At 37.7% G+C, this 26,648-nt stretch overlaps 1 protein-coding gene across 4 annotated transcripts in view; it reads left to right on the top strand.

Annotated features, from left to right (window-relative positions):
* PTPRK (protein tyrosine phosphatase receptor type K) overlaps positions 1–26,648 on the top strand; it is a 386,603-nt gene that overhangs the window by 316,030 nt on the left and 43,925 nt on the right. For all 4 annotated transcript variants that reach the window (XM_063389974.1, XM_063389972.1, XM_063389970.1 and 1 more), the window contains exon 13: positions 2,369–2,405. In XM_063389974.1, coding sequence (XP_063246044.1) covers positions 2,369–2,405 — 37 coding nt within the window. The remainder of the gene's footprint in view (positions 1–2,368; positions 2,406–26,648) is intronic.

The following is a 26,648-nucleotide window of genomic DNA, read 5'->3' as shown; positions in this document are numbered from 1 at the left end:
GGGAAAAGATTTCCTTTGAGAAAAGTGGAAAAAACTGCTTATTTAACAGAGTCTTCACAAGCATTAAAAAAATGAATAATATTAAACAACAAAATCTCTCACTGCTCTGAAGAGACTGCAAATTCAGAAAGTCCTTCTCGTGGGGTGTAGCTCAGCTCACTCAGTCTCTCATCAGTCCCTCCTGCACTAGAAAATGCCACATCCTGGCCCTGGTGGGACACAGGTGTGAGCTCCTGGTGCTCTTCTGGGTTCTCAGTCCAGAGCAGGCTGATCAGTTCCAAGAAAAAGAAAAGTGACAGTCTGGGGAACTTCTCTGCCTCAGCTAGGTAAAAACTAACTAAAAGCAAAGTACATCTCTCTCCTACTGTCCGTGCTGCAGATAACACAGTCCATAAGAGGGAATGCAGAGGAGTGAGAGCACTTTCTGCAAACAAATCCCGCGCTTCTTCTCCCCCTTGGCTCTTGGAACCAGTCCTAAAGGTGCAGAACTTAATAGCCAGCATAAACACAACAGACAATTGGGGATACAAGCATCATAAAGTCACCCTAGGACAACCTATGATTATGAAAATTAGATATGCATCAAGTCAGAATGGGTACAAAGCTGCTTGAAAACTGGACTTTTTTTCTGATTCAGTAGAGTATTCCTTCTTTTGAGTTCTTTTTCAAAGACCTATATTTTAAAGAAGCAAAATAAAAGGTGACTGCTAGACACCTATCCATATCTCCCTCACCTGCTAAAAATAATTTGTTTCATTCCCTGAGGTTAAAAAAAAAAAAAACTGGAAAAGTACAATGAAAGTACTAAATAAAAACATAGATATTTATTTTGGCTTTTTCATTTTGACAGATGAGTAGAAAATGAGAGAAGACCATAGTATTTTTTATTTAAAATTGATTTCAGTTTGTGAGAGATTTTTATCCTAAAACAGATTTTATTGTTATGTTTGAAACTTTGGATAGAATTTTTGCTCCTACTGGGATTTAGGGGGAGGTTTTCAGGGGAACTGCATTGCATTCTGCCAGGACAGAGATCTAGTGGTTGTAAGATAACCTCTGAACTGCAGAATATTTAAACAGATGCTTTGCTGTAAAGCACTGGGATCACCAAAATAGGCAGAGGGAAGTAAAGTAGGCTCTGAAGGACATGGTAGGGTTTGAGAGGAGGTTACTCTGATATCCTCGCAGACATATGGAGCAGAAACAGACGAGTAAATCCAGTAACTAGGAAGAATAGGTAAGATTATGTTAGTAAAATTTGTGGGGCTTTTATTTTGACTAAAAAATTGAGCATATTGAACACTTACAGTGCCTCAACTTATAGTTTTGCTAGCTCTTTATAAGAGCTTTGTGTTTGCGAACTGCCATCAGAGCATTTCACCTCTTGCTTTTGAATCTTCAAGAGGAGACAGATGCCAGGGGATGTATTTGGGGATGGAATGCTGAGGAATGGAGGACTAGAGTGAGCATATTTTATAGAGTGAAACTGTCATTATTGTATTTTCAAATTACATACTAATATTGTTTAGAGTGATTTAATACCACGGCAGCTGCATCCTCTCTCACAACCTTATGCTATTTCAGTATGTTTGCCTTTAAAATGACTGCACATTGTAAAGTAAGGTCAGAAACCCCATTTATGATTGACCCTTGTCTGTTCAAATTGTCCAAACTGTGCATAACCAAGTAATTTCTCTGTTCATTTGTTTTAATTGCTGACCAAACTTCTGAGGGGAAAGGAGAGTGTGGTACATTACACGCAAATTGTCTTTGCATGTGTAACATCTTCTGAAGCACATTGCTGTCAAATCACTGTCTCCTGGGCAGACTGCATAGGTTGTAGATTAACTATGTCAAATGTGGAGGGATATCCGAGCTGCATCTGTGATTATTCCACACCCAGAAGCATGAGGGAGTGTGTTGCTCATGTGCTTCAGGTGACTCTTTAAGAGTGTCAGGATGTAGCAAGACATAATTTTGGAGACAGTGCTGAGTGAATGTATCTTCTTTGCTGCACAGTGCTATTTCAGGTCAACACAAGCCCAGGATTTTTGTGCTGTGACGTAAATAGGAGCACCACTCCTCCCTTTTCCTCCTGCTGCACCCTCTCTTTGTATTCTTATGGCATGATTTCCATTTCATTTGAAAAACCTGATATTTTGCTATATCTGGGCTGTCCTTCTCTCCTCATTGTTATCCTGAAGAGTACAGTCCAATCAAGACAAAATTCCCCAACCTCCACCCTGCTAAGCCCAGAGTCTGAGGCAACTCATTGGGTAGTACCAGCAGATCAGTAGAATTTATGGAGTGGGGAGGGCAAAAAAATCCCTTAATCTGACTGTTTTCTTTACTTTTCTTTCCTTAACAGGAAACCAAAACTCAGTGTGTTCGAATAGCTACGAAAGGTAAGAGGTTCGTCCCCACACATAAAGTAGCTTTTAAAATTAATTTTGGTGCTTCTATGAAAGGTTCAAAGCAAAGCAAATACTATTCCTCTGGTTTGAACCACTTGATTGTGTTAGAATGTAACGGTCTGCTGCTTTTTATGCTTTGGTATTGAGCCAAGGGAGTATTGCTCTCGGAGTACTCAGAATTTAGACAAAATAGGGACACATCTTTTTTGCCTCCTTTCTTTTTATGATTTTCAAGATCTACTTTTAGAGTGTGAAGTGTTGCAGGCAGCAGAAAGATGGACAGGAGAGAAGAAAGTGCACATGGGTAAACTGTCTGTTAGACTAACAATTATTTTCAAGCAGGGGTGGAAATAATTTAAATGAAGGACATGACAGTTAATTTTGCTAAGTAAGAGCTCTGAGTGTTAGTGAGACATAGAAGAGGATTGATTTGAGAAAGGCTTGTCTCTGACAGCTAGTGAGCTCCAGGACTAAGGCTGACGGCATAGCTGCGAGAATAAATTGTGTTGACCCCACATACAGCAGGTTAATCACACACTGCTCACTCAAAAATGCTGTTTCATCTTCAAATGAGGACTTAATTGTCCTGCTTATTGTTATCTCTTGCTTTGACTGTATTTATGGCCATTTGTTTTGGTGTCTTGATTGTGCCGACATTAAAGTTGTTTGATGGACTCTGGCAGCATAAATAAGCAAGGAGCTTACAAATGCCCAGAGTCTTCTGCAGAGGCCCAGCACTTATGTTGTCTCTTTCTATCTGCATATTGATATTTAGCATAAAAACAACTTTAGATAAGAGCAACCAGGTATTAAAGTACTGCAGAGGTACATGAGCCCCATTTTTTCAATAACTTCCCTCAGTTTAAATCTTGTTCAAATGAAAAGCTGATGCCTCTAATGAGATGGTAGCAAGCAAATGTTTTCTTGAGAAACCAGAAAAAAAAATGTACTTCTTAAGATGTGTTAGTATTTTCATCAAGTGAGGTAAACTAATATAAACAGGAAATTAAAACCATGAGCTAAGTCTTCTGTAAAAAGTATATCAGCATTATTTTTCTTGTGTTTACCTGGCAAGATTAAATGTTTGAATTAAAATATATTTGCATAAACAAATATTTATGTACCACAAGCATGTATTGCTAGTATTTGGGTCTAGGGAGAGTTTTGAAAGGCTCAGAAATAACTTAAAATATTGCAGGACTGTGGAAGAGGAAAGCAGTGGTCTCTCTCACCATAAATTTTCTGGATAGTAATATATAACACAGGAAGGGAATTCACCTGTCATAAGAGGAAATTATTTTTTGTTTAACCACAGGCATTCCCCCAGTCTCAAAGAAATGTTTGTGGTAGCAAGAGACCTCTTGGTGGTTGCTTGTACACTTTCCTCAGCTGCAGCAGTCACATTCCCCCTGATGGCTGTAGTCTGAAAGAAAGGCAAAAAGTATGAGGTTTCTTACTTTTGTGCCTTATATATTGCCTTTGACTGATTGAAGACAAGTTTTCCTGAAGTAACTGCATTGCCTTATATATCAGTGCTTAATTCCTTGAAGGTGGACAAAAAAAAAGGAAGTGTTTTTTTGGATTTAATTTAATTGCTGGATGTGAATTGAAGGGGGAGGCAACATTAGGAACAAATGCTTTCTCTTCCTCTGCAGGAATACATTTAATAAGGAATTATCACTTCAGAGTCATGTACATTCATATTTCTCAAATGAGTTATACTAGTATTTTAAAGTATTTTTTTAAAGTTCATACTGATTTTTTGCCCATGTTTGCGTAATAATAATAATATCACGATATATTCTACTTGAAGAAAAGTATACTTAATGTACTGGTTTATGTATATGCTCATCTGGTTACCTCGATTTGGTGGTTTTTGGTTTTGTTGTTGTTGTTGTGGTTTTTTTGGGGTTTTTTTTTTGGAGTGTGTAAGATTGCATTGAAACGTTGGCATAGGAGACGTCTGGTTGCATTTCTAATATTTTCATAGGGAAAAACCGACTGTCTCACCTTACCTAATGCACCCCAGTAAAGCTAACATACCTGTTTAAAATCTGGGAAATTGTCTAAACTATGTATTCCATTATGAATGTAGTGTGTAGTTCTGTGTCATCTCCCGTGACTTGAGGCAGCTTGCAGGTGGCCAAACTGAATTTTGCCTTGAGCATGTCAAAAAGACATTAAAAATTTAAAAAGCTGTGGTGGAAGGGAGAAGGCGGGAACAACATAAAAGGTGCATGTTAAGACAGAATCTCCCTGGTAGTGAAGTTCAGTATTACCAGCAAAGTTACTTTCTTATTTCTATCTTGTTCAAGGATCTGGTATATCTATTGTGTACATTCACATGAATAAGGTGTAAAGATGTAAAAAATATGACAGTAATGTCATGTTTTGGTGTTGGAGAAATTCATCCCTCTTTTTTTTTTTTTTTTTTTTGACAATTACCTGGCAGCATGTTTTACATTTATTTCCATGTATTATGGGTTTCACACATATGATTCCCAAGGTTGCCTTCTACCTTTGGGAGCTGATGGAATACTTTGTTTATTGGTGTTAAACTAATGAAAGCCAACAAATTTAAATTAAAACACTTGTGCTTTTTTAGTCTGTATATTCCAGGTGTAGTGCTCTCATGATCTTCTGATAACAAATGCACTAAAGTGTCAAGTCATCTAAAAGAGGGTGCCAAATCCTGACAAAAGTATGTTGCTGCTCCTTCTTGATGTGCCATGAAAAAATGCTTTTGAGTAAACAGGGAGACATACTAGTGTCTGGTGTATTGAAATGCACGGAGGTAATTTTTCATGGTAGAAAATACTGGAGCAGCACCTGTTTTAAAAATAGCCTCCTGAGCAGTTCCTGTGTACTTGCAGCTGAAGGGTGAATGCCAGTGATTCTTTGATCGCCCTTAATTAGACTCACAGTAGGAGTTCCCCTTTTTCTAGACACCTACTTCCATGGCACTTGTGAGAGTTTAATGACCAACTTTTGCCCTTCTGCACAGAGTAGTGAATTGGCCAGGCTGAGTTATTAGATGTGATGAGAGTATGAAAAGTTACCGACATGCACACAGTCTGTTCACATAAGCTTTGATTCTTGAGGAAACCAAGTTGAAACAATGTTAAAAATAACTCCTTGTATGACAAGTGGTTAGTACAACATACCTAAAGCATCATTTCCAGTTACATATGTAGCCAAAAAAATATATTAACTATGAACAATTTTAATTCCTTGGACACTTTGAGCCAATACTGCCTTCCTCTGTTAAACTGAATCCCCTTCTCATCCAGAAACTGTTAGTAGCCAATGATCAGTGTATTTTCTTTTTTCTAACAGCATTGAATTGTTCTCTACCTTGTTAATTTTTGAATCTAGATAGTAGGATTACCCAGTCACTAATAATCTGGTTTCCCACATGTGGTAACCAAAGAATAATAACAATAACAACAACAACAACAACAATAATAATATCTTGTTTTTTGAAGAGCAGAGAAGAGTGCAGAGGCTTAGATAGCAGGTCAGGTATTCAATAAGAATGGAAAAATGGAGTCAGGAAATATGTGTTATTTGATAAAAAAAATATCTTAAGTATAATTTCCTAAAGAAAGCTTTGAACGTCTTAGTACTAGCTTAGTAAGGCAGATTTCAACTGTGGAATCATAGAATATTTAAGGCTGGAAAAGGCTCCTAAGATCACCAAATCAAACCGTCAGCCTAGCCACCATGTTCACCACCAAACCATGTGCACAGCTGCCATACCCACGTGTTTTTTGAATGCTTCCAGGGATGGTGACTGCACCATCCCTGGGCAGCCTGTTCCAATGCTTTACAACCCTTCCCATGAGGAATTTTTTCCTAATATCTAATTTAGACCTCCTGGTAAAACTTGAAACCATTGAGTAGTTCATAACATGCACATATCACAATGAATACATGATAACCAAACTTGCCTAACCAAAGTATTGATAAATTCAAATCAATAGAAGGTGCATGCACTTAAGAGTAATAGATTATGTTGGTGACTGATCTGTTATATCCTGGAGTTGAGTTTGACTGTGTAAAACTTTGAATGGGTTTCCACTCGCACACAACATCAGCATTTCATTTTACAGTCTAAAATGTTACCGACTGCTAAGGGAGTGAAACTAGATTAACATGGTCAGAGAAGAGTGATGCATCAAATTATTTAAGATGTAAATAGACATTTAAGAGGACAGAAGGGACAGCAGAGCTGTTATTAAGCAGAGTATATGAAGCTGACATTTGTGACAGTTTTCAGGCTGCCAAGTTTGAGGCTAATGCTGATTTATGTGTATTCTTTTGTTTTTCTTAGTGGGCTAGAGAAAAATATTGAAAATTTAATTAGAAGAAATCTACTGTGGCAGTAAATAAAGAAGTGGTGGGCCTGGCAGCTCTATCACAAAGTAGTTAGAGGGAATAAATGAAGTCCAGGGCTTCTCAGTCCACATTTAAAACAAGAACTTCATCAATTCCAATATTATTTTCCCTTGTGGTTTTCCTTTGTGTTATTAGTTCAGGCAGTATTGAACCTCTCTATCTCTGTGCATGTTTGATTCATTCAGATGGATGAAAATGCCATTTGAGATGATGCGCATCTGGAAGTAATTGTGAAATGGCAGAAAATGACTTTTTAATCTGATTTGAGGAATAAAGAGGTCTGGGTGGTAACATTTCAACTCCAAGTGTGCGTTTAGTCCACCATCATTACTTCTCTGAATTCATTCCCACAGCAGTTGGGGATTGATCCAAGGGCCTTTGATGTCTATGGGAGTCCTTCCACTGACATTAATGTGCTTTGGATTAGGTCTTTAGAAGTCATAAATCTGTCTAGACCATAATTATTTCCTTGAAATTGCTCCTGATGATGTTTCTGCTCTTAGGGAAATTTGTGAAAGTCAAATCACCTCCTGTTGCAGAATGCTCAAAAATGTCTGTTACCGATTAATGCACAAATGAAGGGAATATGTCAGATGCTAAATGTATCTGAAAGGAATTTTCTCTCACTGTTGTTTTTGTGTTTGGATCAATGCTCCTACGATGACTTTGAGCTATACCATCGCAATAGGAGCTGGAGATCCAAGTGGCAGTATAAACATAGATAATGCAGATGTTTCCTAAGTTACTTTTTTTTTTCACTCATTTGTAGGAAAAGCATTTAATATGTTTAAACTTCAGTGATCTTTTGCATAATGTCTTTTATCACTCGAAGAGGAGAATTCAGTTGACTTGCTGAGCTTTCCAAACATGGAAACAGAGCATTAGCATGGCATATTTTTGTTTTTGTATATGAAATTGCAGTAGCTCACTGAGCAACCACATCTGCTAGTTCTGATAAGTAATACCTTTGGTTGTAAATAAAAAATAGCATGATCCCTTGATAGAATATTTGATGCTGGTTATTAAAAAAGCAGTTAAGTGAGGGACACCTCAAGATATCCAGGCACAAAACCTATAATGTGAGTATTTTCATCTATGCACAAAGATCAAAATCTTAGCAACCTTAAAGATTTCCTAGAGAATGAGAAATTTAGAAGTAAGAATTCAGGTAGAGTATTCTAGTTTAAATATTAGAGGAAGAATGTTGATGTATTACAAGAATCAGCATCTTAACATATATGCTCTCTTAGTGGATGCCTGGTTTATTAGGTCTCCACTTATTACTAATATTTCATGAATCAGACTGTGGGTATTGAGTATTTTGCATACATTGCAGAGAATATGGACACATAAAGCTAGGAATCCAGAGTTTTTACAAAACACATTAGATTTTTAAGCACAATTGAAAATCCTTCATTCCGCTTATAATAGACGTGCATTTAAAAATAGCCTTTGCTAACACTACTGGGTGCAGGGGTGAATTTCAGCTCTTCTTTTCTTACTATTATTTCACCATCTCATTTGTCTTTTCTGATGTGTTTACCTTCTTTGTGTCATTGTAAAATTATGGGTGTTTAGAGAAGGTAACTCTATCATCTCCTGATAGGGCTGGTCTCATTAACTCCTTTTCACACAGGCAACCTATGTACACTTCCGTTTTCTATTGTTATTAACTCTACCATTGGCTGAAATGGCCTCTTGCAATGCCTGGGGTTAAAGAGTGTGTGAGGCAGATCAGGCAGAGATTGCTGCCTCTATCAGCCTGTCACAGGCATCTCGTGTGCATGTTCAGCCTGGGAGTGACAAGAATTTGGCTCGTGTGTGCTGTAGTGCAGTTTTAGAGCAGCCCTTTGAAGGGACAGCACTGTTTCCAAGAAAGAAGGAGAAAGGGGTCTCTAGGAATTATAAATTGTGTTTTTATGCAGTCAGTACTCTTCAGCCAGAATGACACTTTCTTTGCACTGGCAAGCACCTTAGCACAGAGAGTATGCAACACCTTACCACAGAGGAAGTAATCTTTATAATTATTCATTCTTGCATTAACAGCTGCCTAATGTTGAGATATTTTGAATAGAAGGCAAAATATGTTTGAACAGTAAGGCTGCTCACTGTGCACCTGGACAGGAAGGACACAAGAGCTTTTCATCAGAAAAGAATGATGCTCAAAGAATGCAGAAGAAATTCAGCAACATCTAAAGCAGAAATGTGCTTACTCACTTTTATGAAAACAGTTTAAGACCCTGGAATCAGTGTCACCCTGTTTCTCTGTATCTAATTGAACACCATTAACTAAATGAAAAGGAGTCCTGCCTTCTATTGTCATGAACTTTACAAGGGTTTATTAAGCTATGTGCATGCCACCTCTGACAGAGCTCTAAGTGAAGTTCTACAGATAGTCATCTAGAAACAAGGAGCTGCACTGCCAAGTGTAGTAGCACTTCCTAAACACTCCAATGTGTTGCAGAGCAAGTCAGTATGGTTGATTGGCACTGCTGCCAAATCATTCAAATACAGACTGATGCTTTGTCAGCTGCATAAGGAGATGATGGCTCTGAAGTTCAGGAGCTCACACTGCTTTCTGCTCTAGTGAGAAGCTGCCTACTAACCAGGCTATTTTTGGAAAGATGCTAGCTGGAAGGGCTTGCAGATGGACCTTGTAGGCAGGATGATCTTTATAGAAATAATGTGGTTATCACACATCTGTCTGTCACAGCAGGATGTAGTTACAGGCAGTGTTAAAACAATTTTTGTGGCCAGGAGAATTCAAAGCATAGGGAAAAGAATTACAGTCCTGTGTGGGATTTTCAATGCTGTCAATTTAGGAAGTGTCTGGAGACTTTTGTGTGAGTTCAGCAGTTTGGAAAGGACTGGGAATATACTTCATGCTGCACAGTGATGAAGGTTCTTGATCAGGATGGACTTCCAGAACCCTTTACTGACAAAGAGGTCATTGGAAATACATTGCATTCATTGACACTTCTGTTTAACACCTGCTTTCTTGAGTAAACAAGAGAGGTAATCACATTCAGTATCATATAGATGCCAGAATGTTTAACCTGAACATTAAATCAGAGGTCCCATATCTGCTGACTTGTGTTGCTTGCTCTTTGCTGATGACTGAGTATTGGTTACTCAAACATATGTAAGCAAACTACATATTATTGACTGTTTCAGCCCCTCTGCCAAGAGGTTGGTCAGGCCATTAGTACAGGGGAAAAAGAGGTCCTGCTCTAACCTTGCTGTGGTGGAAAATATCCTGAGGCAGTAGCCTGTGCTGATGCTACACTATGGAAATTTGTGAGAACAGCAATGCTACTTCACCAGCACACTTTTTTCAAAACACCAGAATTAATAGAAAAGGCATGCAGGGAATAGCAAAAGACAATATAGTATTTAGGATGTTAAAGCAGCATGTCTGAAATAAGAGGCATCTGGCTTCAAATATAAGTAAATATCTATTGTACATTATTAGTTGTTGTCACTCTGTGTATGGCTACAAAACTTGGAGGTTTTATCATCTCCACATCTAGCATCCAAACCATTTCTGATGCACTGCTTTCATGCCCTTGCTGCCATAAAACTGCAGGATATAGCTCTGAATGGTGCATTCCTAAATTGCTGTCACATTGTCGGCACTGAAGCAAGATTTTAGGACATCCAGTTATGCCAGACCTGCTTCTCATGTTAGAAAACAAATTGCCCAAAACTAGTTTCTGTTGGCAGTTGAAATGTAGAGTAAAGCTCAGAGGCAGCATAATGAGGTGGCTAATGAGTAAGTTTAGGGCAAATCCTCACTTACGTGTCATCAGTTTCACAATGTGAGAAATTAAATCTGAAGACTTCCTGCTCTAGTGAAGAATGGGTACTTATGCCATCGTAACATTCAAATAAAATTAGAATGGCACTGTATGGTAAAAGTGAATATGGTAGTGAAAAGGTTATAACTGCACACTTCACAGAATCATGAAAATGTGAGTCTTCCCAGGACAATGAAACCAGATCCTTACCTACAGATGGAAAAGAGGAATCACAATCACTCTTTCCATCCCTCATGCTACTGTGTTTCTGAATTTGCCATTTCTCCAGGCTCAAGAATGATGCATCCTAATGAACAAGAAATCTGCCAAAGGGAGCAAGAGACCTGCATGGATGAATAAAGAACTCCTGTCATTACTCAAACATAAGCAGAAAATACACAGGAGATGGAAAAATGGAAACATGGGATGAATGAATGGATTCATTCCATCCACTTGGAATGAGCACAGAGATATTGTTAGAGTAAGTTGAAATGAAACAGGGAAGGCCAAGGCCAAGGAATTAAATCTGGTCAATGGTGTTAAGGACCCTTAACAAGAAGGGCTAAGCCACTCATGATCATCTTCGAAAGGTTGTGGAGAGCAGGAGAGGTACCTGAGGGCTGGAAAAAAGCAAATATAATCCCAGTCTTTAAAAAGAGCAAGGAGGAGGACCTGCGGAAGTACTGTCTAGTCAGCTTCACCTCAATCCCTAGAAAGGTGATGAAATCTCATTCTGGAGGCCACCCCTATCCACATCAAGGACAAGAAGATGAATGATCAGTAGTAGTAAACATGGATTCACTAAAGGTAAATCTTGCTTGACCAACCTGATTGCCTTCTACAATGAAGCAACTACCTTGATGGTTAAGGGGAGAGCAGCAGATCTTACCTACCTCGACACTGTCTCACAATATCCTCGTAGGCAAACTCAGGAAGTGTGGGCTGGATGAGTGGCCAGTGATGTGGATTGAGAACCGGTTGAATGGCAGGTCCTGGAGGATTGTAATCAGTGGCACAAGCGTCGGTTGGAGGCCTCCAAGGTTCTATAGCGGGCCCAGATTGCACTAGGTGACAGTGTCTCTTCCAACTCAAACTGTTCTCTGATATAAAGATGTGTATTCTGGTTGTACATCTTATTCTTGGGACCATTATGTAATGACAGAAAAAATCAAATTGTTTGCTATTTGCCAGAACCGTTGAAAGAGATTGTACTGCTATATCCGTGTTTTTAACAACAATTGACCCTTTTTCCATATCAGAGAGAGAAGGGATAGAATTCTACAGTTACAACAATTAGCTTTCAAATTGCCTCAGCTTATGGAAGGCATTGATTTGCACAAGTACAGACATTTTTTAATATGAATCTTAATTTTTGTGTACATTAACACCATCCAGATTGTGTGAATGTACTTGTTTTGTTAACCCATTACAACAGATAACATGTAACCAAGCAAATCTCAAATTAACCTTTGATCTGTTTCTAATTTCACTGATTTTGCTGAACTGAATCTGCATTTCTTTTTTGAAATGATGGTGCTACAAACCCCAGAATGTTGTAACAAAATTTATAAGGACTGGTAATTCAACATGCTGTAATTATTTTCTGCAAAGGTAAATAGGTTTTCTCACAGTTCTTTAGTGTTTCTCATTTCTGATAGTTCACAAAGATTTAATCCTGAACAGCCCATTATCTGATAATATTCCAAAATTCAGAAATTTTGTTTGTTCCCATCCTTTTTGAAATCATTGAACTATAATATTTATACAGAGTTTTACATCCATGTGCTCATCTTTAATAGCACTTCCTTTTGTATACCTCTGATAAAATGGGTTAACATTCCTTGTCCTAGTGTAAGGGATTTTAAGATACTGCACTCTGAAACCTGGATGCTGGGTTCTTTATGTGCGCAGTGGAACATCTAGAAGGAACCTCTATCCTCTGTTTCCTGAATGGGATCAAATATGAAAATTGCTGTATTTCCTTTCCTATTCACTCATTTACAGAAAATTCTGCTATAAATATCAGATAAGGAGATTGATTTTTCAGATTACTCTGTCTTTTGGGGAATAAATGTGTCAAGTCCCCATGAGCAGCAGTCAGATATTAACCATTGTGGTTAGATAGGATTTTTGATCAGTCATTTGAACTGTGGAGTGCTCTCTGGCTGCTACCAACTGCTTACATGTTTCAGCCTAGATCACGCTGTACACTGAGATGGGAAAGGCTACTGACTACTTGCAGCAGTCACTTCATATTTGTAAATCTACCAAGCTCTTATTTTGCTTTTGAACATAATTTAGAAAACCTCCTTCTATGATAGATCATTGGCAGGTTAGTAACTGAGAGATCATAGAATCATGATAAGATTGTAAAAGATATCTGAGATCTTAACCCACAGACCTCCTTCCCCAGGTGCCATATGTGCCGATCTTTTTAGCATTTTCAGGGATGGTGATTCCACCATTTCTCCCTAGGCACCCTGTTCCAGTGCCTGACCACCTTTTGAGTGAATAATTTTTTCCTAGTGCCTAATCTAAGCCTCCCCTGTTACAAATTGAGGCCATTTTCTGTCATTTTGCCATTTGTTACCTGTGGGAAGAGACAAGCCCCACGTCATTACAACTTCCTTGTAGGTAGTTGTAGAGAGTGATGGGGTCCCCCTGAGCCATCTTTTCTGCAGCCTCAAGAACCATAGCTCGCTCAGCTGCTGAATTTCATTATATGCTTGTCCAAATATGAAAGCTGGTAATTTCGTTGCCTTTGTATTAAAAGCATATTGCTTACTCAGCATAAGTTCTGAGACATCATCTTACTCAGCCAATTCAAATACCTTTTCTAACATAGATTTTATTTAAACAGAATTGTAGAGTTTTCTCAGACTCAGAAAGTGAAATCAATTTATGCATGCAGAGTACTGAGCAACAGAAATCACGACTTCCTGGATGTCCCTTTAGTAATGGCAAATTTAGACAGTGAAATTCTGTACCCACGAAACAGAACAGTCTGGAAGTATTTTTCCAAATTGTTTCAGGAAGTGCAAATCTTTTACACTTTCTGTTTGAGTAACCCGATCAAGGAACTATTTTGATGAATGCAAACACATACTTAGGTAGAATAATTTTCTTTGCTGGCAGAGGGGTCTGTGGTGCTTGCATGGATCAAAACATAATGTGGTCAGTGGTAGGCACACGGTGCTGTTGCAGACAGGCTTTTGCATGAACAAATGCCTATAGCTTGGAGGAGAAGAGGAGCAGCTGTGCAGGTACTGCTGCTGCCTGAGCTTACAGCACGAGTGTAGTGCCTTGCCTGCCACCAGCCAGCCCATAGAGATGGTGAGCTTGGTGAGTAGCACATCGTGCATAGCTGGGCCCACACAGTGAACGTGTCAGGGACCTGACTGCAGGATGTAGCCCATGTCACTACTGAGGTGGGGTCATACTGCCAGAACACGAGAGCCCTGATCGCTAGAAAATTTGTTACAAATGAGGATGTGTCCAACCTCTTATGCTATATCAGGATATTGAGAGAGAAGGACCCTGGGAGATGCCTTAAAGCATGATTTGTTGCTCTTCTTCTACAGTCTTTACCCTTCTCTCAAGGGTGAGAACTGCATAAGTCAGAAGTCCGTGGTCAGTGGTCACAAGACCAGGTTACAACGTGTTGTAAAGGTTAATTAGCCAATAAACTACTGCCACAAAGAATGTTTCTACTTTCACACCAATCCCTAATTAAATTGTCTTCTATGTTTTTGCCGCAGTGTGGACTTTCTTAAACCAATCATATAATGACACACAACCCTACAGATTTACATCTTTAAACTTACTATCTTTAAACTACTTCTGTATCTTAAACTTTAAATCTTTTTACTACCTAGTTTAACATGTTTCTGCTTAAACTACAAATCCACATTCTTGCCCATGGTCTCTAGATCTGGAAGACTTTTCCAGGGTACCCTGTATTCATTTCTGTGTTTGGGCCTGCATGCACAAGGTTTTAAGAACTTTCTCTGCCTTGAATTCCCACAATGCTACACAGGACACTTGACTAGTTTTTCAAAACTCTACGATCAAGTGACAGCTGCTTTTTAATCTAATGGCAAAATTTCTTCAGATACAACTCCTTCCATATTTGACTTGCTCGCTCCACTTCTTGTCAAAGCAAAACTTATCAGCTGTACTGCATACTCCATTCAGCCATGTATGGGGGCTTCTTGAGTCCTACCCAATGCTGAAGTATTTCATCTAGCCAAATTTTATCATTGCCATAGCTGGAGATGACATAAGAAGAAATATAGGATTTGCCACAAATTATCTTAACATTTGTTAAGCTAAAGGGGAAATGCAATCATGTGGGATAAGCTGACTGTAAGTCTTTCATCTTTTTCCCTTCCTTCTCAAGATGTAGCTACTTAAGGTAGTTAGAACCAATTTATACTGTGGTATAAGTGTTTGAGACAGAAGCATAAATAAAATATCCCTAAGCTGGAAGCTAAGTACAGATATAATATATATTTCTTCTGTCAGCTTTGAAACTGGCTGTTGTGTTTTAAATTCACTTTTGAGATCAGATACTCTCAGTTATTTTCATATTCTGCTGGTTTTTTTCATATTATTTTTGCGAACCATGTAATTTTTGACTCCTGATTAAGGGTCTAACTAGCTTTTTTATAGCAAAGAGAAAAAAGTTATCAACCTAATGAGCACTCTCCAGTCCTTTGTCTGTAAGCATGATGGCTGCCTTGTGATATTTACAGTTCCTCAATGTATTTTTATCTTGGTTAAGCGACCTGGAGGACGTTTTTCTGGTTTGAGGTAGAGCATTTGCAATGTGCATGGTTTCATGTTTCTGCTGAGGTCTTTCCACTCTCCTTTCCATTTTATTACTATTACTGGCCACTTTAATATAAGGTATTTCAGATTTTCTGGTGTGAGTTCTCTATTGAACAGAGAGGTCTTGTTTCCACTGGGATATACAGCAATGCCTAACCATGCCTGAGCTCTCTGCACAGCGTATCAAAGCTGCTTTTCTACAAACAGAGTAATTAATTTCTTAAACAACATACTCAGATAAAAATTAGTATTGCAAATTCAGTGTCAGCAAATAAACTGTGGTGAATCAAAAAGTGTCAGGAGACAAAAGAAAATGTGTTATTGTACCTGAACTATTTGCTGTATTTATGGAGGTGTCTTATCAATCCAAGGCTGGGTGCTGGGTCTTGCCCCACCTCTCTGTGCAGCTGCAGATTTCTCTCTTGGTACCGGAAATCTCATTATGGTCAGAGCAGGAGGTCTTGGTTGGGGGATAGCTCGCTTCTGATTTTTAACTGTGGAATAAAGAGAAAGATTACAGACACTTTGCCTGTGTAGAGTGAACATGGTTACTGCAGTCGTGTATATGCTGAACAAAAATTTGCACAATAGCAATAACTGACAATTTTTCCAATGCTCTGAGTACTTTTTTTCATTTTAAAGTTTGGCTTTTATTTCAAATACTGAATTTCTCCAGTCACATCTAACAATGTAATTATTAGTAAGTTCCCATGAGTAGTATTGAAGAAATATGCTGTCTTAGGGATATTTTAAGTTTTTCAAGACAAAAAGGGTTTGGTATCAGAATTGTTATTGATTTCCAGCCACTGTAAAATACACACACATCACAATAAAGGTTAACTGCCTAGAAGAATGTAAAAGAGCAGCGACTTTAAGTAAAAAGAAAATCCAGCTTAAAAAGAAATCAGACTGAAGTAAATGCAGTGAACTGCTTTCTTCGTGTCTGGAATGTTTTTTTCATACAGCTACTGTAAAAACAATGTTTTCTTTTGTTCTTTTTAATGCAGACAAGAACACATCAATATTTAATTTTACCATGAGTAATACATGTATTCCATTTAACCCCAAGTCTATTTTGGACCTTGTATGTTTTTATAACGATGATATGAATTTATAAATCCTTAATGCCCTTAAAGCTGCCCATATGTTGTGTTGAAATCCTTAGGAATCTGTAAAAATAAAAGTCAAGAAGATAGTTATGGGCTCCAAAAGCTGCAAACCAACCTAAGCCAGTCTATCAGCTAACGATTTGTCAGCTGTATCCTAATGCTCCTAAACCTTTGGCAAAACAAATGTTGCCCTTGAGAACTTATCTCATTATATCTGGGCATTTTAAATCACTCTACAGAAATAATACAAAATAAAATAAAATGTTCTACTTCTAAGTAAAAGTCATGATCCTGGCATCTGTGCTTTTGCCCCAAGTGCTGTCCTTCTGTGCCACAATCAGCATGAGCTTTTCTTAGATTTGTGCTTGTGGGCATATGGACAACTGGAAGTCATTTGGCAATGCCAGTTGTCCTCATTATTATCTTTTTCTTTTATCTTATCCACTGTCAGTTGTTAAGGGTAGTACTAGTTTTACTTCAAAGCACTATGCAGCCAAGATTACTTCATGTACACTTTTGAATCTTAGAAGACAAGAACAAGAAAAGCCATTATAAGGACTACCATGAATGTGTTTTTCACTAACAGAAGATGATGGAGATTCTTCAGCAGGTAAAAAAGCTCTGCCTCAGGTTTTCACACCCACTTACCCAGTACCTGCTAAAGACTAGTCAGATTGAAGCAGTCGGGTGTTCTCATCAATTTACAAAATTTTCATACCAATTCGAAGCCCAAGACTTCTAAAACCTACAAGTCATTAGTAGTTTGGGGACTATCCTGCCCATGGGACTTAGGATTTCTGCTTGTCATCCTACCTTTTGTTGGTAGCCTTTTGTTAGCCAACAATTGCTCTCTTCCTTTCACGTGAGGTATTCATTTTGCTATGTTTTTTCCCATCCACTCATAGTAAATTGATGAAGCAGCACAGCATTATAATGAATTCCTATTTGGTTAGGCAAAAGTTGGATTGTTGTGAGTAATCGAATTACTCCTCTGGAGACAGGATTTCTAAGTAAAGTGATGAGGTGAGGCGATTACAGCTGTAACCCTTACAAGCATAAAAAGATGTGTTATGCTAATCCTTTGTGAATGGGTTGAATTGAAAGTGAGGGAAATAAAAAAGAATGCTCTTGAACGAAGAGGGGTATGAAAGGACTACTGTGTCATTTGTTCCCTTTTCATTCATCCTCTCTTGCTATAGAGAAAAACATTGTGGCAAACTGGAGTATTTTACCTTTCAAGTCTGACATTCAAATAATTTAATCTTTAACTGCCTTAAATACTGTGTGAAAAAAATGAGAGGGTAGGAAGAGAGGTATAGCAAAAAAAAAAGGTGTGAAAAAGTTCCAGTTAGGCTGCTTTTTTGGTTAAGGTCTTGTGGTATGACCTTATCTTACCTTGTAAAAGCAGCAGAATGAGGAAGGGGGAAAGAGATGCTGTGGAAAGTAAGAGTTATGCTAAACATTACCTTTATCTGAAAACACTTTAAGCTCAAGTGCGAGGTCCTTGTTACCCCCAGGCTTGTTTATTTTCTGTTTCCACTCTTTCAGCTGTTAAATAAGAGTGCTCTGTCTCAAATTAATACCTGAAAGGACTTCTAAAGCTTCAGCTAGGAGAGATGACATGTTAATTACAGTGTAGTAACTAACTGAATAGAGTGTTATAAATATGTCTTGTTAATTGAGTAAGAAGAAATAGCTTATTTGTTTTTAGAAAACCAACCTGAATATAAATGGACAATGCTATAAGTAGCTTTTGGATTTCTTTTGTGGTTTTTTTTTTTTTTTAAGATTTTGATCAATTTTCATTGTTGCTCCTTTTTTTTCCTTTCTGTGTACTCTTTGGAGGGTGGAAAATTGACCCCAGCAAGCACTTAAGCGCCCACTCAGCTGCTCTGCTCACCAGCAGAGAATCAGAAGAGGAAAAGAAAGAAAACCTGCGAGCTAAGAATGCTGTAATAACTGAAGAAAGGATTATTCTTTTAAAAAACTGATACAAGGGCTCACTCACTACCTCCCACACCCAGTCCCATACATAAACCATCTCAAAGCTTTGGAAAAATAGAATTCCTGGTTTTTACTGGAGCATGACATCATATGACATGAGATACCCCTTGGGGCAGTATGAGAAATGAGGAAGCTCCAATGCTGTGGAAGCACTGCTCAACAATAGCTCAAACAATGTTATCAACACTGTTTTAGTGAAGAATTGAAAGCATAGCACCCTAACAACTCTAGTGAGGAAGGTTTACTCCACCTCAGCCAGACTTATTCTTACTCCATCCTCAGCCAGACAGATTTCTTAACAATGTTTAGACTTTATAGTCATGCTTTTCAGCATATATTATTTCCACTGTGAATGGAGGAAATTTCAGTAAAATTTCTTCCCCTTTGTAGGATTACGGTGATGATTCAAATTTGGTGTTCTGAAGTTTTATATTAATGAAATTCTTCACTAGGTCTAAATTTGGAAAAAAAAATACCAGTAGTCACAGGGGAATGAACTACTTATTTTTCCCTGTCAGATACCTGAAACTAACTGGAATTTAAGAACAGGGCCTTTGCGGGAAAAGGAGAAAAAATATAATTCCCGGAGTGTGCTGCTTCATACTTGCATTCTCCCTAATTCCTTGAGTTCAACCTCCCTGAAAATTCTCTGTTTACTACTCTCTTGCTGTTTTGCCCACATCTCTCTTGAAATTTTTTGTGTGTTAGCTAAGGTGAAAAGACTTCTTTTAACCTTTGAAATGATTCTTAAACCATTTCTGGTAATTTTGCTGTGGCTGGAACAGACCCTTGTGCACAAGGACTCCTGTTTGAACAGGGAGAGATAACCCAGCTTTGAACCTAACTCAGCTTAATCTCAGCTGTAATCTTCCCTGATCCAGTGATGAAGACAGGAATGAAATCCAAGGTGGCATATCCTGTCACTAGAGTCTGTGATGGGCCAAGCATGTGAGAAAGGTCTCTACAAAACTATGAGCAGGAGTTCCCTGGAGTTGTTACCCTCCAGCAGCAGCACAGGCATAGTGGAAGTGCTATGGAAGAAGCATATTCGGGTCTAATGGGGAAGTACATACCAGCACAGAGAGTTATTTCTTTTGGAGTTATGGGATGAGGATTATTTGCTTTTATTCAGAAATTTTTGTTTGAATTTGGCTGTTGATGTCACTGGGTTTCCAATCAGCATTTGTAACTAAAAGTTCTTGAATATTAATGGTATTTTTTGTCCTTGCCAAAAGCCAAGATTATTGTAAAATAGTTCAATGTGATGAAACTTGTTTAGAATTCACATTCACTAAAGGAACATTGTCAAGTCAATGAGCTGAGTGAGAATGAAATTTGGTGTATTGTTACTCAGTAAAATATTTCATGTTTCTTAAAAGAGGCTTTGCAAACATTCAGTAAACAGAAAAAAACCCAGAAAAACAGAGTGAAAATTGATATTATATAAAAAATATCTTCTGGTGAAAAACTGATTTATTAAATACCTGTAATGTCTATGAATGTTTAATAAGGCATTTTTTTGTTAATGGGCATAATGTCATTTTGCTGTGAATGTCTGAAAATAAGATTTTTTTTCATATGATTCTACTGGAAGCTTAGAGCAAATATATTTAACTAATTAACAAAAAAATGTTTCAGTGAGTATTGCTTTTACGTAAACTTATAGTCCTTAAATTGGCATCTTGGTTCACCATGTTTTGTGAAGCAAAAGACAGAATCTTGAAATAAGGTTTTTCTTTTAGTAGTTTCCATTAAGAGTGGTTGAAACACTCCTGGTTGGTCCATCCTGGCATAACCCCCTTGATTTCTGTAGAAGTCCTGCTCCCAAATGTATATGGAGATGTTCAATTTCCAGGTCTCAAGAGAGTTACTGAATGTAAAGAATTTTTTAAATACTTGAAGTAAACTGGAACATTTTTTAGTTTAAAAACCTGCTCACACTCATTCACAGTGCTAATACCATTTTTTTGAAAAGTAAGCAGACACTGAAATTTAGTCATTACTTTGCTTATCTTTAGGCTTAATCTGATTTTGATTCATTCATTTGGATTGTAGAAGTTACTTTTATAAATAATTTCTTTAAGCTTAGGAAAAGATATACAGGCTTACAAACCTTAAAAGAAACATTAAGAGTAAAAGCAGTGCTGTACTTTGAGACAGGAATTGTTTGATTGTGGAGCAGGAGCAAAGGTAAGAAAAGGTTAAATGACAGAATCTTCTTTGACATTTTCTGTTAGTAGAAGGCAACACCTCTTCCCTCATTTCAGTGATGTTGGTTGGGTGTTTCTATCTGCACAGTAAGAAATAGGAAGGGGTGTACTTTGCTCCAACTAAAGGTGAGGGTTTACTAGCAATGACCCAAGGTATGTATCACAAGGAGGCTGGTCTGTAAATGACTCCAAGCAGATTTGATAGTGCCTTTCAGTCATGATTCCTAGCACTATTTGTGTTCCTGTTCTGCCCATCTCACAAAAAGGAAGAAAACTTATGCAGAGTTAATGGTAGTTTTCTGTGGTGGCAGCACATGTGGTTGCACCTGGAGTTCCCATTGCTAACCAGCACAAGGGATGGACTTTCTAGAATGTGTGAAGTAAGGTCTGTAACAGGTCTAGATTGTGCCTTTGGAAAGAAGGAAAGAAATAGGCCACCTCTTTCATTCAACAGAGATCCACATTTGGATTTGCTTCTCTTTTCATTGGCATATATCTCTCAGCTAGGGATACAATTCCAGTCCAATTTAAACTGACAGTTTACGATCAGAAATCACTGATTCATTTACATTTCTTACTTTTCTTTTTCAGCATGTTGTGTTGTAGTGATAAAAAGGGCTTTTATAATTTTCTTATGAAGTTTAATGTAGTTCCAAGTCGTTTAATATTTGCTTCAGAAATACATTATTGTTCTCCACTTTCTGTTTCTTAAATGCTTAAAGTTTGTGAATGGTTTTGTATTTAATTTTACTTTTTAGTATTTGGTAGACAGCAGGCATGATCACATCGGATTGCATTATGTTTTCATGTAGGGCTTACTGATCTTATCATTACACCAAAATCAGGCAAGAGAAGGTCTTATCAGATATTGTCATTCCATTCATTGGCTAATATATTTCCCAGGTGAACGTTTCTTTTCACATATTAAAGTATGACAATTCATATGATTTATGAGAGCTGTTCAAGCAATCTTAAAGTCATCTGTGCTGGTGCTGTCTGAATATATGAGGGCGAATCCATCAACCCAAGTTTGAAAATTTTGGCCATCTGTCTCTAAGAAAGCTGACTGATAACCTTGCTTGGGTTCTAAGCAATAAGAAGCTGAAGTGAACCATTCATTAAAGTTGTATCAAGTTAGTCAGTGAATAAAGCCGTTTTCCCCTCCCTTTGAAAGAAGAAAGGCCGCTGCTGCCATGAATGGCCAGGAATACCTGCTTATAAATGGGAACTCACAGTGTGGAGTGGCCTGTGTGTTTCAAAATGCAATTCGCATTTGCCAAAGGAGCAAAGGAAGGTATATACAGATGTGTCTTAGCTTGTGTGCTCAACACTAGATCACATTGTTTTAATGTCAGTGGTTAAGTACAATCTTTGCTCTTATTTTTAGATGCCAACTTGGTTTTTCTCATTGTTAGACATGGCTCAGGGCCTAGGTATTGATATTTTTGTCACCTCTTCTGCAAGAGTTCTTGGCACTCCAGCAGTTTAAGGTGATTTTCTCCACCAAATCAGTCACATTTTAATCAGATCACAACTGACTGAAAACCCTAAAACCAGATTTAAAGCATAAATACCAGAACAGTAATCTTCTTTGCCGACAATCTATTACATAAATCATAATACAATATTTGCATGTTATAGTTGGCTTCATTTATTTTGACTTGTATGTGAATTTGAAGCTTTTGTTAAATATATGGTTGAGTTTTATCCTTTGATACAATTATATTTTCCTGGAGAAACTAGCTGAGAAAGCAGCAGCCCAAGGCATATCCAATACAGAGAGGTCATTTCATCCTCTGGATAAAAACAACCAAACAATCTATACCTGTGTAAAACATGAAGCTGAGGGGGCACCAAAGCAATTTTCAAACTGATACCTTTTAGTTCTGTACACAGTACAGCTCATGGACCTTTCCTACAGCCTCACTGTTTTCTGCCAGAGTCTGTGCTTTGTGAAATTAAAAACTGCTTTTCCTTTACTTATTAGGAACAGTATAATACCAGATATAAAATTCATCTATCTTCAATCATGCAAGTTCTCTATTACACCTGGTTCCCCATCACAGTCTTGTGAGAGTATTTCCTAGAGTAATGGAAATAACAAAAAATCTCTTTATTTTTTTCAGATGAGGGAGATTAATTAGAGTTTAAGATTTGAAGGTAACAAAACTTCAGTATTAAAAAGGAAAAAAAATATGGAAAAGTAGACCTAAAGGTTCAGAAAGTGGCAATACACTTTAAGTCTTTTTTTCTTGCAGGCATATTTTGTCCTGTGGTCTGCAAGGCTGCCATCTCTTCTTTGTGCTTGAAAGTTCCTTTGGTATATTAATAATGTAGAAATATACAGAAAGAGAGGCAATGACACAGTATGAAAGGCTTTTAATATCATTACAGGTCCTGATCTGAACTCAATAATCAATGGCAGTCAAGCCAGACCTGTGATTATTGATGTGTTTTTCATACAGTTGTCATTGCATTAGCTGCATGTTGCAGTGTCATTATGTCTGTGTTTCTAGATGTCAGATGTGGTAAACAAGCCTATAGAAGGCTCCTGATTTCTTACACAGGGTTTAAGGCTTAGGTAACATATTTGGGTTGGAAATGGTGGTGTAGCAGAAGATGACAAAGCTTTTAGCCAGCTAAAGGCTGATGCCCTCACATCACAGCTGGTAGACTAGCACGGATAAGCACCACGGCTTTGGATGTTTCAGTCCAAAATCAGGTGGCCGAGCTTAAAGTGCTGACATAAGACCTTTCAAATGTATTTGGATAAGCAGATTTGGGAACAACTGCATAATTAGGGTAATGGCTGAGATAGTACTTGCAGCCTGCTGTGATGTGCAGCTGGGTGATGCCCCCCCACTGGTTTGGAAGAGGATATTTGCCTTTCCTTCATGTTCCCAGACATCCAGCTGCTTAAGAAACCTATTACTGCTCAAAAGTTCAGGAGAACTTCAGGAGTTTTAACCCATGTAACTTTCTGGAAGTGAATGCTCTGCAGATGGGAGGGTTTTGAGAGGGAAAAAAGAGTTTTCTCTCCATAGTTCTCTGAACTTCCAGTGCAGTTGTTTCCCAGCCAGCCCAGTGGACTCCTACAAACACTGCACCATGTCATTAAGGTACTATAGAACCGGAGAAGTTGTGAAAAATTTCTCTAAATGGAAGAATATAACTCTTGTAAAAGAAAGCATCTTTTCTCCATTCAGACTATATATATATATATTTATATTTATTTACTCTTTCACTCTATTTGAAAAAGTACCAATTTTACAGGGAAAAATACTGAAGGCTGGCAGTCGTGACAGTAATAATCTAGGATACTAAGATGGGTGCTATTAAACAATATATGTAGACTATATTTATGCTATGTATAAAATTTAATCTATGCATGTTTGGAAAAACTAGGACCTACCTACAAAGGAAGAATTAACCACTTGTTTTCTTGGAGGAGTTATCTTTGTTTCCTCACCTTTCACCATTCTGAATGGCAAATAAAAACTGATGGCTGCTATCAAAGGCTAGATTTAGCACAAAATAAAATTTAATTTGTGTGGGTTTGGTTTTTTGAAAAGAAAAAAGGAAAGACTATTTCTGTTCTTCATTGCTTCCATCTTGTGATTCCATCTGCAATGTTATTAGCACTGCATTTGCTATAAGAAAATTTTTCATCTCATTTTCTGTATTTTGAGCTATTGTTCAGGGTGAGAGTTTGCACTTTTCTGGCGGAGGAGAGTTAAGCTGTCCTTACTTCCTTCAGTGTAATTACACAGGTCTGCATTAATTCTGCAACTCCTACACACCAGTAAATTCTCACTTGCAATTTTATAGTTGCTTAAATTAGCAGTAGTTATTCATAGAATGTTATTTTCAATAAATATAACTTCAGGCGTTTGGGAGTAATATTTTTTCACATAAACCATGTCATGTGCCTGTATAAGTGATAATGATCATTATAATGTACTCTCTCTGCTAAACTTCCTAAATGCTATCTGGTGGAAAGATTTTTGTATATTTGCTACCAAACATTGCTTTTTAAATAATTTTCTTTTAAGAATAAATTCTGAGCTAACAAGCCACATAGGACTCATTGTCAACACCAGGCCACTTCTCAGTGCAGTGTCTTGCACAGTTACAATTTTATAACACCAAGAGAGATTTTATCTTTAAAAACACATGTTTTTGAAGGCAGTTTGTTTAGAATAAAACTTGAAAGTTGATTTATTTGTAATGTAGCCAAACACTAACTTAACAAATGATCTCATTAGCAAGAGGTTGACTGCTTTTATCTGTTCCCAGGAAAAAATGCTGCAACAGGTCTTACAACAGGTCCATTGTGCTTATAAAGGAAGTAATCACAGTGACCTCAAGAAATGTTAGCATTTTTTAAATGGCTTGTTTATGAGGTAGATCAGAGGACCATTCTTAGCCAATATCCTTTCCAGAAAATCAGAGAGCATATTGGTCTGTATTTCAGTTTCAGTCCAATACTTTACAACATGCATGTTATGTGTTTCTACGTCTATTTTTTACATACCCTTTTCAAGGTCTGTTAGTACACATGCCATGAAAAAAATTTGTTTGAACTTTTAGATCTCTACTTCCATATAGGCTACTGAAAGAAACACATTAAGCAGCTCAAGAAAGCCTTATTTTGATTTTTTTTGGCCAGACACAGACAATTAACCAGATTTAAAAAAAGATAAAATCACATTGGGTATTTCTCTGAATTTTTCCAACATTTCAAACATGCAGGTGTTACACAATGAGATTTTATAACAAGTACTTAATATGTCCACAGTTTATATTTTAGAAGATCTGTAAGATTCTAAAACCTGAGTTCTCACACAGATTATGATTTTATCAGGTAAATCTCCAGCCTTTGCACAATTGTTGACAATTGTGAAATAATGACTTGAAAGAGAACTTCAAAGGTTGAAAAAACGTAGTACCGCACCCCTGAAATATGGTATCCTAATTCCTTTCAAATATTTGTTATTTGTTTGGAAGCTAAGGCAGTCCAGAATGGGAGGAAAGAAAAAAAGGTTGTGTCTTGGATTTTCTGGTGTCAAGTAGATGAAGGAATAGACTTGAATTTATCCACATGTAAAACTCAACAACAAAATCTGTTCTGAGTGTTTTTGAGTTAAAAGTTCCTAAGGCAGCTCAGCCACCTGCATTTTGCCAGGGACTGTGACCAGGAGGAGTCTCCACTCTCTTGGGCAGTGATGTTGCAAGATGGGGACAGGCCACGATCCTCTGACTGTGTTTGCTCTTTGCTTTGAGAGGAGCCATTTCACAAGCCTTAGCCCACCATTTTTATGTCATGTCCTGTCCCATCTAAGCCAACTGAACTAGAAGCTGATTCCATAACTTTAATTTATACCTCTGTGCAAAATGCCTTGTCAGTGTTGCCATCTGTATTGGCCCAGAGATTTTTACGTCCTGAGGGCATGGATGCATCACTGAGCCATCTCCCTTAAAGCTAACTTAGTTATCTCTGCACAAACAGCTGTTTTCTTGCAGAGGATGGCAACTTGCAATTCAAAAGCTGTAAAACCTGTGGATTATGACATTCACTGAACATCCTAATTCCCCATAACCAAATCCTATCTTTGCCATTGTTTTAAAGTGCCTGCAAAGTACACGGCTCCAGAAGTATGTCTTAGTGGCAAATGTAGTAGAAAAGCATTGATGGCACTAATTTTCTCTTTCAATGTGACCCATGGACAGCAGGGCAGAGTGTTGCCAGGAACATTGTCTCCTCAGCATTGTTCCTGCTCTGGCTCTCTTCATCTGCTCATGCCTAAGGTTTCTCAGCTATAATGGCAAACAGATTCAGCACTTTCTTTACTTGATACTTCTGAATCTATTAAGGCAAACTGTTTG

Source organism: Prinia subflava, chromosome 2 (assembly GCF_021018805.1).
Source record: "Prinia subflava isolate CZ2003 ecotype Zambia chromosome 2, Cam_Psub_1.2, whole genome shotgun sequence".
NCBI classification, from domain to species: Eukaryota; Metazoa; Chordata; class Aves; order Passeriformes; family Cisticolidae; genus Prinia; species Prinia subflava.
This window is presented reverse-complemented; position numbering and strand designations above follow the sequence as displayed.